This window comes from Salvelinus fontinalis, chromosome 33, assembly GCF_029448725.1.
Source record: "Salvelinus fontinalis isolate EN_2023a chromosome 33, ASM2944872v1, whole genome shotgun sequence".
Taxonomy (NCBI): domain Eukaryota; kingdom Metazoa; phylum Chordata; class Actinopteri; order Salmoniformes; family Salmonidae; genus Salvelinus; species Salvelinus fontinalis.
Window position 1 is genome coordinate 32491505 of NC_074697.1, and position 16446 is coordinate 32507950.

The 16446-nt window shown below is 42.6% G+C and overlaps 1 protein-coding gene across 1 annotated transcript; it reads right to left on the reverse strand.

Moving 5' to 3' along the window:
- Nucleotides 1–338: 338 nt before the first annotated feature.
- Nucleotides 339–15423, reverse strand: LOC129832056 (uncharacterized). The gene is made up of 4 exons (XM_055895797.1): nucleotides 14799–15423; nucleotides 13068–13225; nucleotides 10077–10124; nucleotides 339–6049 (listed from the first exon to the last, which is right to left on the reverse strand). Exons 2-4 carry the CDS (start codon nucleotides 13201–13203, stop codon nucleotides 5238–5240), a joined length of 996 nt encoding a protein of 331 aa, XP_055751772.1. The 5' UTR covers nucleotides 13204–13225; nucleotides 14799–15423; the 3' UTR covers nucleotides 339–5237.
- Nucleotides 15424–16446: the final 1023 nt, after the last annotated feature.

Below are 16446 nucleotides of genomic sequence, written 5' to 3' on the forward strand. Positions count from 1 at the left end.
TCATTTTTAATTTCTTACATTGTATGCGGTAATTTATTTTATTTTACTTTTAACTTTTTTCCATCTGTAAGCGTCTTAATTACCATTCCACAGATGCATGTTCATTAATTGTTTATGGTTCATTGAACAAGCATGGGAAACAGTATTTAAACTCTTTACATTGAAGATCTGTGAAGTTATTTGTATTTTTACAAATTATCTTTGAAAGACAGGGTCCTGAAAAAGGAACGTTTCTTTTTTTGCTGAGTTTATGTATCTAGATTTCAGAGCTGGTGTTCGTCATTGAACTAGATAATCCAGGGTAACGCATTCAAAAATACAACACACAATAGACAAACTTTAGTCAAACCTAACTTTTATTCAAATAACGTGTACAGCTCTATGCTCTACAGTAAGCTAACACAGTAGTGCGGTAGAGACGGGGGTTGGGGGGTGCTCAGCAAGGGACCATATGACACAACACACCTCAGGGTCTTGAGAGGAAGCGCCTTCAGAGTGTCTCACTCTATACCTTATGTTGTATGCCAGAGGGAACGTATAAAGTGGTGCCTTTTTATTGCTTGAAAAGACAAAAAATATCAAACAATATTAAAACCAAATACTTATTAAAATGCCCATGTAGCGGACATGAGTCGGGCTTATGGTCTCGCGATGAGGTAATGGTGACACCCACTAGTATGAAATAATGTTGAGGATTCACCTAAGTGATCTCTGACTTTGTCAGGATGGCCTCTGGGCATCAACAACAACAGAAAATAGCTCATCAAAATGGAAGACATTCTCTGCAGGAGAAATGTATTCAAATGTCTCCCCCGTCCTAATTTTCTTCATGCTAGTGAGTAAATGTATAGAGAAACATTTTAGGAAATGTGGAATTGGAAACCAGATAGAAGATAGAAGTGATATAATAGGGGTGATCTCAAAAGTCTTTGCTTGATTCCTTGTCTGTGTCTGTTCTACTTGACACCTCCTCAAAGCATCAGAAGGAAGAAAGGAGAGCAGGAGGGAAAGATATGAGTTTTCTATGAAGAATCAACCAAATACTTTTATGATTCATCCTCCCCTGGTATCCAGAAAGAGGATAACATTGACAGAACTCAACACTAAGGCTTGCCTAATAAATCAGACTGATACGAATTCTTGGTATACAGTCTGAAACAAAGTTTCCTTACAAGCCAGAATGTTCAATAAAATTACATTTGAACTTACTCTACCTGTTGTGAGGTTGGTCCTTCAGAATATCCACGGGAAAGTATTATTTACCCAACGTTTTAGACTGCCGGTACTGCCATTGCAATTTCTATCACCTGGCACATGCGCAAAAACATGTAAACACCTGCAAGACTTCGTTTAGTATTCATTCATCTCGTGCATGTACTTCCGTCTTGTGCATGTTCTTCCGTCTTGTGCATATTCCTTTGGTCACGAGCAAACAAATATTGATTGCCACACACAGAGACCTGCGTTTTGAAGTTGGTTTACTAATTTTGATCAACTGAATGACCAACCCCACGCACAATTGGATGAGTAAATTCTAATATAATTGTATTCAACATTCGTGGCACACAAGGGACGATTCGGTTTTTTCTATGTAATTGAGCATGGCTGTGCTGTAACGTTACGCAGCATAGCCACAGCGCGACTACTCTAAGGCAGAACACCAGACAACTGTGTTGGGCCTCTTTGGCTCATCATTGTCATCATAAGACATCTTTCACCACAATCTGATTCAACAGGATATTAAAGCTGTTTAGCATTTCGATTAAGAATAAAGGGATAGTGTTTTTATTTGTTATTTATCTGTGATATAATAACGTATCAGTGTGTCACTCTTACACATTTCAATGTCCAAAATGTGTAAGATTTGAAGTGTCAGTTTTCTCTGTTCTTATTGCTTAGTTGTAGAGTAGAATGTGTCCCTGCGAAAGTAAGGATATCGTTTGGACATGGCTGGCTCTAGCCACAGACCACATCTGTACCTATACCACTATAAGCACAGGTATATCACAAGTACATCATCCAAGGATGTTTGCTTTAAACGAAAGCTTAACAGTCTAACTTCTAGTTCCCTAAGAATCACATGTGCTATATAAAAACATTTTCAATGAGGATTGCCATGTTACTGTAATTTTGATATTGAATAGGGAATGTGTTCTCGGAAGCTGAGGAAATAGTGCACAATCATGATAAATTGCTTGCGCAGTAAGGGTTAAATTACATTATGAAGGCGTTGACCATGAATCTGGGCACCATGGCAGAACCTCCCTGAATTTTTTTACACAGAAAGAAAGTTGTGCCTATGGGACATGGGACATTTTTTAGGGGGCTTGACAGCAATTGTTGCCGGGAACGGTTACAGTTGGTTACTTTTCAGTAATGAGGCAGGCTCTTCTTACATTGTTGATTTTTTACAATGTTAAATGTATGCACTGAATTCAACCCATCTTCACTTATTCAACGGCATTCCATGACAATGCCTCCTCCAAATGCCTTATAGACAGATAAATACGGAAAATAACATAATAGTTTTATAACATTATGTGATATAATAAACATAATATATTAAACAATCAGTTAAATAAGTAATAAAAAATATTAAGTTAAACAATTGTAATAAAACATATCCTTCTAATACCTTTTACAGTATTCCATTTTACTACATTTATTTAATAATCCATAGATGACACTTCCTGTGTGGTTCAGTTGGTATAGAATGGTGCTGCTAACGCTAAGGTTGTGGGTTCGATTCCCACGGGGGACCAGTATGAAAACCTATACAATTAGTTACTGTAAATGTCTGCTAAATGACTTTTTTTTAATTTATTTTTAAATGACCTCCCTGTTATATTTAGTTATTATCAGACTATATATATATATATATATATATATATATATATATATATATTTACATTCATATAAGGGTTATGATATATTACCTACCGAGATAAATGGTTTAAAAATGTAAGAATCTGACATTGAATGTAAAATCCACCAATTTCATCAACTAAAAGCTCATAAAAAGTCAAATAGATTAGGCTAAATCTTCAGATCCATTGACAACCCACATCTTAATCTGTTTGGGTGCTATTCTGTCTCTATACCACTAGGGTCCGCCAAGTGCAACTCAATGTCATTGGCTGTTTCCATTGTGTCAAATAATGACTTTCAACAGCTGCTGTATACACAGCTTGGAATCTACCGTGTATATAACCAATATGACCCTTTTATTTAAGAAACTGAGCATTTTCTCTTCTCAGCTCTCTGAGACTAGAAACAAATCTGCCAGAAGGCCCGAACGACCCTTTTTCCTTGACTAGTAATAGTGAAATCAAATCAGCCAAAAAAACACAAAGAAGAAATTCAAATCAAATCTAACACTCTTCTCTGTGTACGGTATTACACACACCTCACAAAACCTGAGAGAAACATCTGGCCAAACTGGTCCCAATGCATTATCACCCAAAAGTGTCCTGTTTATGCAAAGCATCTGCGAGATTACAACCTATTCCTATTTACCCAGGAACTCCAGTTTAACTCATCCAATAGCTTCATCAATGTTTGAAGATATCCCCCTAGTGGTTTTGGGGCTGTGGTTGGCCCTGTCTGGGGGTATCGTTGGACGGGGCCACAGTGTCTCCCGACCCCTCCTGTGTCAGCCTCCAGTAATTATGCTGCAATAGTTTGTGTCGGGGGGCTAGGGTCAGTCTGTTATATCTGGAGTATTTCTCCTGTCTTATCCAGTGTCCTGTGTGAATTCAAGTAGGCTCTCTCAATTTTCTCTCCCTGTCTTTTCTCTCTTCTTTCTTTCTTTCTTTCTTCTCTCAGAGAACCTGAGCCCTAGGACCATGCCTCAGGACTACCTGGCCTGATGACTCCTTGCTGTCCCCAATCCACCTGGTCGTGTTGCTGCTCCATTTCCAACTGTTCTGCCTGCGACTATGGAACCCTGACCTGTTCACCGAATGTGCTACCCTGCTGTTTTCGACTCTCTACCGCACCTGCTGTTTCTAACTCTGAATGATCGGCTATTACTCCTGAGGTGCTGACCTGTTGCACCCTCTACAACCACTGTGATCATTATTATTTGACCCTGCTGGTCATCTATGAACGCTTGAACATCTTGGCCATGTACTGTTATAATCTCCACCCGGCACAGCCAGAAGAGGACTGGCCACCCCTCAGAGCCAGTTTCCTCTCTAGGTTTTCTGACTTTCTAGGGAGTTTTTCCTAGCCACTCTGCTTCTACATCTGCAATACTTGCTGTTTGGAGTTTTAGGCTGGGTTTCTGTATAGCACTTTGTGACATCGGCTGATGTAAAAAGGGCTTTATTAATACATTTGATTGATTGATTGATTTTAGTCCCGTGATCTAATATGTTTTTCTTTTTTTTTAAAGTTCCGAGGCACATTTTATTTGAAACCCACTAAGACTTTTGTGTCAGGCCAGTGAACTAATGTTACTTTCAATTATTGTATAACATATATAGTGTGCTGTAGGCCTACCTATTGTATGACCAATGGAATAAAGAAAGATTCCGTGGGATAGGACGGCATGACTACCCCTCTTGGACCTGTGGGACCTTTGCCAGTGAAGGCCAACAATGAAGATCTGAAAATCAATCGTGTTCACAGCAAGGACATACACAGATGCAGATGCTCAAACGCTACCCAACTGTGACTCAGCGCAACAGAGGTCAGTCACATTTTTTCTACAAGGGTGACCCAGTGTTGATTTATGGTTGGCCCTAAAACGACACAGTAGGGTAAGGTAATTGCACAGTAGGTGCTGTGGTCTAAGGCTACAGGCCATAGGTTAAACTAACCTCCACAAAGGACGCCACACTCGGATAAGGCCCCATAATAACGTTATATAGAGCGACGCCAGTGTAAATGCATTCAACTACATGATTCCACACATTGACGTGAAGTGATTAGTAACAACAACCCCCTGTGGGTGTTCGTACACCTGGGAGTTTGAGTTAATTCAGGTCATGTCAAAATGTATAATTATAAAAAGTGTTCATTATAGCAATACATCTAAATACCAGTCATTAGAGTTAATAGGATTATAATCAACAATGCTATATTCATTTCAGAATCAATTCGATCAAGGTGTAGGACAATGGGCAATTTACAGTATTAATAAAATCAGACTGTCATAGGGATGATGATGACAATTATTATGATGATAGTAATGATGATGCATTTCTAGGGATGGTCACAGTGTGGCTAGCTGTTCAGCCTTGGTCTGACCAGCCAGCAGGTGGCGCTGTGGCCGTGGCTGCCATTCTAGGAGGAGCTCCATCCTGGGGCTCCATTGGCCCCTCTCCACCCCCCTCCTCCTCCCCTCTTTCCCCCACCAGAGGAGGCTGTCTGTGGGCCGGGGAGTGAGAATGCCTGGCCCTGGACCTGTGGTGCCTGCGGTGAGGGTGGAGGAACAGCGCTGGGTCAGGCATGGCGGTGGGCTCTGCGGGGCCCAACACCTTCTCCTGGGGGACACACTCCCTGGCCCTCTCCGCCCGGAGCTGGTGCCCTGATGTGGCCCTGCTGCCCCTGCGTTTAGGCTTTACCACAGGGGAGGCTATGGCGGAGCTGGCATTGGAGGCATTGAAGAAACCGGAGGGCGACTGAGGAGAAAATGGAGAAAAGGTGGCGGTGTCCCACTCGGCTGCTTGGCTGTACTGGAGCCCAGGGGGTTTCCCATGATGATCCCTATTCTCCCGGTTCTCCCTGAGGGCCTGCTGCCTCTGCTGCAGTCTCTGGTGGTGCAGTTTCTGGCGGGCGGCGTGCAGCTGGAAGGAGAGGTAGGCTGCCGCCTCGGTCTGCTTCTGCAGCTCTGTGTTGAGCACCGTGGAGCAGTGGCTGCGGCTCTTCAGCTCATCCAGGAAGCGGCGCTCCTTGTCCTTGAGGTTAGCCCGCAGAGCGCCTACCAGCGCCCCCTTGTGAGTCAGCTCTTTACGCAGCTCTCCCAGGGTGTACTGCTGCTCGGCCAGGCGATCTTCGACCTCCAGACAGCGGGCCTCCAGTTGCTCTTCCTCCTCCGCCAGGTCTGAGGACAGACACACAAACACACAAACAGATAAGCACACACAAGTCAAATCATCAGAGATTCACAGACAGATGACTAACATACAAACAGAAAAACAAGCCCCAAATGCAGCTGCCAGGATTTACATTAAGGGCAGTGTGTACTTGGCATCTATTACCCACGCTGACATATTGCCCACACATAGCACTCCTAACCCCATCCCCCAACCCCAGTTCATCTGGACATAGGAGCAGAGAACAGAGCATAGAGCACATACAGAGAAATAACACACAGCCTGGATGTGATCCAGTCAGTCAAATGGATATGAAATTAAGTAATGTGACCATCGCTTGCTGCTTTCAATCACCAATTTACCCTCAACGCACATTTGTGGATAATCTGGCAGATAGGAAATGGTATGTGGGTTTAGAGATTGCCTGGACAAAGGCAGAAGACTGAGCACATATGTGCAAAGGATTACAGAGCCATTGAGGAAATCCCTGCCAGTAGCCACCACCCAATCCCTACCAACCACGGCATGGCCACTGGCAGGGTGTGCCATCTGCTGCCACTTACCCACTATAGAGAGAGATTGAAGATAGCAGACTGGCAGACTGCTCACGTGCAGTGGTGGTGTGATGGGAGGGGAAGGAAGGAAGGTGATTGTTTTGGTGTGTTGGTGGCCGATATTTCATTAAATCTAGTAACATACTGATAGCCCTCTCAACCCTATAATAACTAATTTCCCAGTGGACAAAATTGGCTGCACTGATGTCATCATTACACCAGGAATTGGCAGTGATAACATCATTGCATCCAGTTTTAACCGCCAGTTTAAAATCATCGTACAACATTTGCTGTGCTTTTTGGTCAAACCTACGGTTCTCCATCACATTGAAATCCCTCTAGTAGGAAAAAAGCCTTAGTCAGACCTAACTGTAGCTGTGGTTTTGGACTTAGACAGCTGTGCAAAGGGAGAGGAATTACACCACAGCCTCTGGTACGCTGGTTGACCCAAGAATTAGGTCAAAGAAGACGGATGGGAATGAAGAATCCCCCAAAAAGAGGAGCAAAATGTGCTGTGATTAGTTGAAACTTTGATATGAAATCATTGTAAAATGATCAGTAGAGATATTGGTTAGGCCTATATTAGGATTGCTGCATTACGTTTAGAATAGGAGGAACCTGATATCCATATAAGTAGCCCTTCCTCTGTCTCCTTTCTCACCCTCCTCTCTTTCTCTTGTTCTTCTCTTCTCTCACCCCTCTTAATCCCTCTCTCTGTACCAGTCTCTCTCATTCCATATCTCTTTCTCCACCTCTCTATCTTAATTCTTCTCCCGATCACAATCACTATTTTAGAGATTTTTCTTCCTCCATCTCTGTTTCCTCCCTCCCTTCATGTCTCTTTCCCCTCCCCCTCTCTCTGGGTAACCCCAGCTCTCTCTCTCCTGGGTGTAGTTCTCCCTGGTCTCTGTCTAACTGTCGCCCACTAGACCAGGGTGGTGAGGTCATGCTCCAAATAGAGAGAGAGAGAGAGAGATTACATCTCTCTCTCTCTCTCTCTCTCTCTCTCTCTCTCTCTCTCTCTCTCTCTCTCTCTCTCTCTCTCTCTCTCTCTCTCTCTCTCTCTCTCTCTCTCTCTCTCTCTCTCTCTCTCTCTCTCTCTCTCTCCTCTCTCCTCTCTCTCTCTCTCTCTCTCTCTCTCTCTCTCTCTCTCTCTCTCTCTCTCTCTCTCTCTCTCTCTCCTCTCTCTCTCTCTCTCTCTCTCTCTCTCTCTCTCTCTCTCTCTCTCTCTCTCTCTCTCTCTCTCTCGTGCCCCCCTAACTGTACCATCCTCCCTTGTCCCGCCACCTCTCTGTCTCAGCAAACAGACTGTAATTGGATCCCTCCACCAGTGCACAGAGGAACATGAGAGGGGAGTAAAAATGGATGGATCAATTTGCGAGGATGGAGGAGTGGGGGCTATGGCGGAGTGATAGAGCAAGGGATGGACTGCTCTGGAAAAAGAGGGGGGCCCTGATGAGTTCTAATGGGCTGCAGATGGGCATGACCCCCCCATCTCCTCCTTTCTTTCTCATTCTCTTTTCTTTCTCTTTCTCTCCGCCACCCTTCCCTCCCATCCCTTCTGTCTCTGTAATTATCTAAGCTAAGATATTAGCATAATATCCATCTTGTATCTAGACATTCTAATTCAACAAACAACCTATTAAAACCTCTACAGAGTACCTAACCCGGATCCGGGAGCACCCCCCACACCCCCCACACTGATTAGCATCGCTAGCATAGCGTCACAATTAAATAGTAGCATCTAAATATCATTAAATCACAAGTCCAAGACACCCAATGAAAGACACAGATCTTGTGAATAAAACCACCATTTCAGATTTTTTAAATGTTTTACAGGGAAGACACAATATGTAAATCTATTAGCTAAACACGTTAGCAAAATGACACCATTTTCTTACTCCAACAGTTTCTTACTCCATCAGGTGCTATCACCAATTCGGCTAAACTAAGATATTGATAGCCACTAACCAACAAACAAATTCTTAAGATGACAGTCTGATAACATATTTATGGTATAGCATCGTTTTTTTTTTTTAAATGTGCATTTTTCAGGTATAAATCACAGTTCTACATTGCAGCTGCAATCTGATATAGTGCTGATGCAGCTAGAACAATTACAGAGACCAACGTTATATAACTAATTACTTGTCTTAAAACATTTCAGAAAAAATACACAGCGTACAGACATTGAAAGCCCAACATCTGGTGAATCCAAACAATATTTCAGATTTTTTAAATGTTTTATAGCGAAAACAAAATGTATCGCTAAATTAGCATAACCAGGCCAGCCAGAACCAGCTGGACGCGCGCGACCAGTTCACATGCACGACAGATATATGAAATAACATCGTAAATTGGGTCTTACTATTGCTGGTCTTTCATCAGAATGTTGATCAAGGTGTCCTTAGTCCTGATGAGTCGTTCAATCCATTCACAATGGCAACCTCCCCTCTTCATTTAGCCTGGGTACTGGTCGACTGGCACGGTCCATGTCCAAAGTTAAAAAACTCAAAGAACGGAACACGGCAAAACTCCCGAAAAAATTCTAATAATCTGATTAAACTATATTGAAAAAACATACATTACGGTGATATGGTCACATGTATCAAACAAACTTCGACACGGAGATAGTTTTCATCCGTAACGTCAGCATAACAAAAGACAATGGCACCTCTGAAAACGCGCATCTCAGAAACCGGAAGTTGTCGGTCACGCTAAAGAAATAGGTCTTATTTCACGTCAGTACAAGATAAACAAAAAATTTCTCCTCTGACGTCTTCCAGACACCCAGAGGAAGAAGAAGGAAGTGTGTTTCGGGTCATAGGTCGCGTGACCATATATAGGCAGAGCTTTGAAGCGAGCATACACATCTTGCAATCTTCTTCTGGCTCAGGGAAAGTGCTGTGAAATGACCTGTGTTTGACTCAGAGACAAAATTGGAACGGTTTTAGAAACCATAGCTTGTTTTCTATCCAATGGCATATGGTTATATGCATATAGTAACAGCAATAATTGAATAAGAGGCAGTTTAATCTGTAGAGGCAATTATGCTAATGCGAAACAGCACCCCCTGTATTCTCAAGAAGTTTAAGGGAATATTAAGGTGCATACACAACCTTTTGTCTGATGGTTCATATTCATGAACTTGAACTCTGCTGCCAATCTACCCAATTCCCATCCTCCTATATTTTTTTCTGGTAACAGCAGATCAAGCCATAAAATGTGATTCCCCTATATGATGATTTGTTATGGAATACGGTCTTTATGGGTGAGGGGGAGAGGGAGAAGGGAGAGATTGTTTGGGGAGGTTGATAACAGGGATGTCCCTTGGGGGATGGGTAAAGTGAGGGATACTGCCATGAGGGTGAGATGAGGAGTTGGGGTGATGAGCCAAAGAGGACAAACAGTCAGTGTCACCAAGCCAAGCTTGGAGAGAGAGAGTGGGAGAGAGAGAAAGAAAGAGAGACACAGAACTTACCCAGTTCACTCTTGCCTGGAGGCTTCACATTCAGCTCAGATGTCAACTCTGAGAAAACAGAGACAAGAAATGAGACAGAGACATGAATGATTAATGTGTGAGGCAGAAATTAGTAATATGAGTAAGTCTAGGAGAGAAATAGGAATTTAAAAATATAAAAGAAAGGAATGCGGGGATGTGTCTCATTGAAAGACTAAATGCTAAAACTGATCGAAACTTGTCACGACTCCGACCGAAGCCGGCTCCCCTTCTCGTTCGGGTGGCGCTCGGCGGTCGTCGTCGCCGGCCTACTAGCTGCCACTGATTATTTTCTCCCCCTCCTTATGTCTTTATTGTTTACACCTGTTTTGAGTTTGTTGTAATTAGTTGGGCTTTATTAGTCAGCCGGACCGCCCGTTTCTTTGTGAGGGTTTGATTATTGTAAGCCTGGTGTTTGATACAGACGAACGTGTTGGTTTATGTTCGTGTATAGTGCTGGACTGTTTTCGTTCCCCGTGTCTGGGGCAGTTTGTTTTGAACACCCAGTGTTTAGTGGGGTGGCCGTGGTTCACCGTGTGCGCATTAAAAGAGCACTATATTGAACTCTCTGTTTTCCTGCGCCTGACTTCACACTCACGACACCCAGTACCTTACAAAACTAGGGATTCATATTTTCCCAAAAATCTACAAAGTTTCAATACCAGGAATAATTCATATTTAACCTGAGAGTCAGGGAAATAACGCAAAAATCGGAAGTGCCAATCATAGCCGCGGGAAGTACGGGTGCTGCAGCACCCCCTGATAAATCACCCCAAAAATACACAACTATTGCGCACTAGGTCTTCATTACTCCTGTATGAGTGGAGCAAAATACTCTTTACAGAATATTTCCTCAGCACTCATATGGGCAGCTAGTAGGCTAGGCTATGAGTCAGCGCAGGGGAAATGTTATTGCGGTATTTTGACATGCATAGGCGAGAGACGTGCTTTGATAATGCAACCTATGGATTACAGAATGAAGTTAGGGATTTTCATGCAAGACAGGAATCAGGATTTTAGGTTTCACTAGGATTGGGACTGGAAAGGAAAATAGCCTAGGCTCTAGGACAGGAGAAGATAGAATTGTCCTCATGCCTCCCCGAATTGTTAACAGACTTCATGTCTGTGACAGAGATGCCTATGTAGTGAATTGTGTATAAGCCTATCAAATTTGTGACTGTCTGAAGATTCACAATGACAGGTTAAAGAGGCACACGTTATTTTGTAGTCTATAGGTTTACAGTAGGGTTTAACTGCATTCGGGTCGCGTGTGCAGTCCGGCAGTGTCAATTATGCGTGCACTTTGAATTTATGCCAACTTTGTGTGAAGTCAATGCGCTAGACTAAAGGCTTCATGTGACAATTTGTTTGTATAATCTGCTGTTTTATTTTTTGCTGATCTGACACTGCGCATGTGTAGGGCCTGCATTAGTGCTACCATTGGGGGGGAAATTGTGTAATTTCTCGTGTCTTTCATTAAATTTTTTCAGGAAATGTGAATAGTGTTCTCGGGACAGGCCCATGATCCCTGTTACCCATGTTCATCTCTACTTGTAATTGTAGTGCTATTGAAGCGTTGCATGTCCAATATATTTGTTTGCGTCTAGTCTGTCAAGTAACTTGATTGCAGACAGTTCAAACAGACATGATTAGGGCCTTGTGTAGACTGGACATACAGTAATCACATTGAGTTAAACTGATTCTGTTTATCTGGGTGGACTCTAAGCACTTATCCAGTCAGCACAGACAGACGCCATGCTTGGGTTGCCCTCAAGGACAAAGACTAAAATATACTGTGCAGTATTTATTTTCTTTCCCTGCCCATGCCCTCTCACTCACATGAATAGAAAGTTTACCTCCCAAAATAAGCACAACAAATCCTTTAACCTATCACCCTCCTTTGCCTGCTCAGCAAATCCCATCAACCTCCACACAGAGACAGAGACAGAGACAGACAGACAGACAGACAGACAGACAGACAGACAGACAGACAGACAGACAGACAGACAGACAGACAGACAGACAGACAGACAGACAGAAACAAACAAACAAACAAACAAAGGGAGGATGAAAGAGGAGGAGGATAATAGATGAACCACAGCAGAGAGGATGAATCCAGAGGAGGAATCAGACCCCCTCACTGCCAGGAACAGGAAGGTATTGACCTGTGGCTCCCTTTCATGGAAACCCTGGCTGTAGTGGGGGGAGGATTCACTGAGGTAAACCTGCTCTGTTAAAGTTAATAGTCCCAAGAAACTATTGCGCTGAGAGTCTAGTACAGTAGGCTACATTGCGTTTGTATCTAAGATTTGATGGCTATAGCATCTTTGCTGTGTATAGGCCTAGTCTGTCAGTCAAACCATAACACCATGTGGTGATGCCCTTTAACTCAACAGTAGGAGAGCCGAGAGCAGAGAAGAGATGCATCGATAGGGATGCTTCATGGCCTTCTTGGCTACATCTTGTTCTGCAGTGAGGGCTCCCTCTGCTTGGCTTGCAGTAACACTGCTGTTGTAAAGAGGGTCACAGTCTACTCCACTAGTCTAATTTGATCTGACCACCCCTTCTCTCTCTCTCTCTTGCTCTCTGGATCTGTTCTTTGCTGCTGACGTGTCAAGTGGACAGAGCTGAGCCCCCTTCATATGGGTTATGACATCTGGCTATGGATTATGTATGATGTGTGTGTGTGTGTGTGTGTGTGTGTGTGTGTGTGTGTGTGTGTGTGTGTGTGTGTGTGTGTGTGTGTGTGTGTGTGTGTGTGTGTGTGTGTGTGTGTGTGTGTGTGTGTGTGTGTGTGTGTGTGTGTGTGTGTGTGAGAGAGAGAGAGAGATAGAGTGTATTAATTCTATAATGGATTCTGTCCCGCATCACTTGCCACAAAGCCTGATTAAATACATACCACACCATACATTAGTCACTGACAGGAAATTATGTAACTGTGTGCGTGTGTGTGTGTGTGATATATAGACTCACCGGTGCATCGTTTCTGCAAGGACAGGATCTCCAGGTGTAGGCCATGCAGTAGGGTGAGATGTTCCTGTCTGAGAAACACTGTACTCCTCTCAACACTCTTCATCTGCATGTCCAAGGTGGAGCCTGTAGGTTCCATGATGACACACCTGTCCTGCACCCTGCACAGAGAATGGGGTCAGACGGCCTCAATTAAGCAATAAGGCACTAGGAGGTGTGGTATATGGCCAATATACCACAGCTAAGGTCTGTTATTACGCATGATGCAACGTGGTTAATAATGGATGTTTTGAGCCCTGAATGCTGATTGGCTGACATCTGTGGTATATCAGACTGTATAATCTAGAAGAAAAAGAAACGCACACCTATTTAGGCGAGGTGCTGGCTAGCGGAGTAGAAAACTTAAAAATAAAGGAGAGCCGCACACTCTAGGAGCTCAGATGCAAAAAATAATAATTTACCAACGTTTCGACAGGCAAGCTGTCTTCATCAGGGTACAATCACAGACACTGCGGGATGACTCGTTTATATAGTGTCAAGACACACAGGTGTCTGTAATCATGGCCAAGAGTGGCCTAATATCATTGGTTAATTTCTCAAATATTAAAATGGCATAGAAAGAGCAGCATACAAATGGATAGCATACGACCATAGACATTTACATTACATTTAAGTCATTTAGCAGACGCTCTTATCCAGAGCGACTTACAAATTGGAAAGTTCATACATATTCATCCTGGTCCCCCCGTGGGAATTGAACCCTGGTCCCCCTGTGGGAATTGAACCCACGACCCTGGCTTTGCAAGCGCCATGCTCTACCAACTGAGCCACACGGGACCGCACAAGCCCACAAACCACACAAGCCCACAAACAACCACAATGGCAAAGTAACAACAATCACAAAAATGGCTTCAGATCAAAGTCCACGTTGAGACCGAAGGGAGCAAGGGTCTTTAAGTTAAAGATCCAGACAGCCTCTCGTATCAGACTGTATATCACGGGTATGACAAACCATTTATTTTTACTGTTCTAATTACGTTGGTAACCTGTTTATAATAGCAGTAAGGCACCTCGGGGGTTTGTGGTATATAGCCAATATACCATGGCTAAGGGCTGTATCCAGGCACTCCACGTTGCGTCGTGCATAAGAACAGCACTTAGCCGTGGTATATTGGCCATATATATACCACTTAGTGCCTTATTGCCTAATTATACCTGCATGTGTATAAGTGTCCCTTTTCTGCTACTAATGATGAACAATAATAAAAGGATTACAAATGTGTGTGTGTGTGTGTGTATGTGTGTGTGTGTGTAATGATGCATTTGCAGTATCTTTCCCCCTTCTTTATTGAACTGTAGGTTAATTATTGAACTGTAGGTTAATTATTTAATGTTACTTTATAATGCAGTTTAGAATACCACCTGACATACATTTTCATTAAGCATTACAACAAGAGAAACACAGAAGTCTCCATATATTCTAAGATAAATAAAAACGCACATTGATTGATGATGGTGATGTCAGGCAAGATGTGTATGAGTTCACCATTGAGGTCATGTGGTAAAAGGTTCATTGATCACCCAATAGAGAGATGGGAGAAACCAACGCAATATGCTTGGTAGGTTACGGTTGTTGACAGTCCTAATACCAGTATAATTCCATTTATCAGTAGATTACATGCCTACAATACACTCAATAGATGTGGAAATGTTATGAAAATGATCCATGCTTACCGTGCTATTTTAGATAATTTTGAACGGAGTCCCACAGAATTACTATATGAAATTCATAAGATCTATAAACAAGTCCTTCGATCGATACATGATTGTTTTCCAGGAATGTTCCAAAACCATTTATACTATTCGTTCAATAATTGAGCTCAATTCAACATTATCTGCCGGCGACAACGTTGTATCAAGAACGAAAGACGATGAATCTATCAAGGATAGCCTGTATGCAGAAAAAAATGCAGATCAGCGACGCATCGCACAACGGTCCTAGGAGGCAATAACAGGATCAATATCTATTCCTTACTGCCGCACCATCTCGCTGCGTCAGTCAAAGTTATTGCAAAAAAAATACTCATAACAAGGTCACCATACGCAAAGAGATAGATTGTAGCCTACATCTGTGTAACATATTGAAACGGAGCGCGATACATTTCGACAGGCGCAGCATCCCTTTCCTCCCTCGTCCGTTGGGTTGCGCTGGTTAAGCTGGTACTGTAGGCTACTGTCGTATGATGAAAACAAGACATCGTGACCGGAACACGCGAGATGATCGTACGACTAGAGTGCAGCTTATTGTAAGAAGTGGCCGTACCCAATATCGACTTTTGCCAGGATCGATATAGCAGTAGTTCGAACTTAGGCAGAGACAGGACAGGAGAGCCAAAATTGTGAATATTCAAATGACTGTACTTTTGGTTAGACAAATGTTGAGGTGGCACCAAAGCCTGTTTATTCCAGCCAGGCCTCTTACGATATCAAATGGGCTACTTTGAGAATATACACGGTAAATAACTGACTAAATTTCAGGACCATGGACAAGGTCATTGCTCTTGACACGTGTCCCCTGAGACAACCTGACATAGGCTAATGCCAGTCATTTCAGACCTGATGGGGGGTGGCAATGTCTTGCTAGGCTTGAAGGATAGGCCAAGCTGTTAAGACTATAGGGAAATGATCTACGTTTCTAAATTGTTTCTCAACATTTGGCATAATAATTAGGCCATGAATTAAGTCTGTCAATCATTGAGAGTCAACCTGGTCTCAGAGTATTTAGTATTATTCTTTACATTAATCCGAGACCCTACATTTAGTATGATATGCTACATTTGGTATGATATTTATTAATTTGTGAATGTCACCCATTTTGTATGATATGTTACAAATTACAAATCGTATTATATGTTACGAATTTGCAAAACGTACAATATGTTATGAATTTGCTAAATGTATTATATCTTTACGAATTCTAGCTAGTTGGCTAAGGTTAGCTAGCTGGCAAACGTTAGCTATGCTAGGGTTAAGGTTAAGTTTAGGGTTAGCTAAAATGGTTAAGGTTAGGATTAGGGAAGGGTTAGCTAAGATGCTAAGTAGTTGCAAAGTAGCTAAAAAGTAGTAAGCAGTTGAAAAGTTTCTAAAGTTGTCCAAGATGAGATTCAAACCTTTGGGTTGCTTGATGTTCGTGTTATATGCCCACCCCGACCAACCACCATACTTTTGTTTTTGCCTTATGTGACCATCTGTCTTATGTAACCATATCTAACATAACCTATCATACTAATTTGAGTGTCCCGGATTTACCTTTACTATGTTACATCTAGTCTATGAGACCAGGCTGTGATATTGAGTTACTGGTGCCTCAAAGATGTTGGCA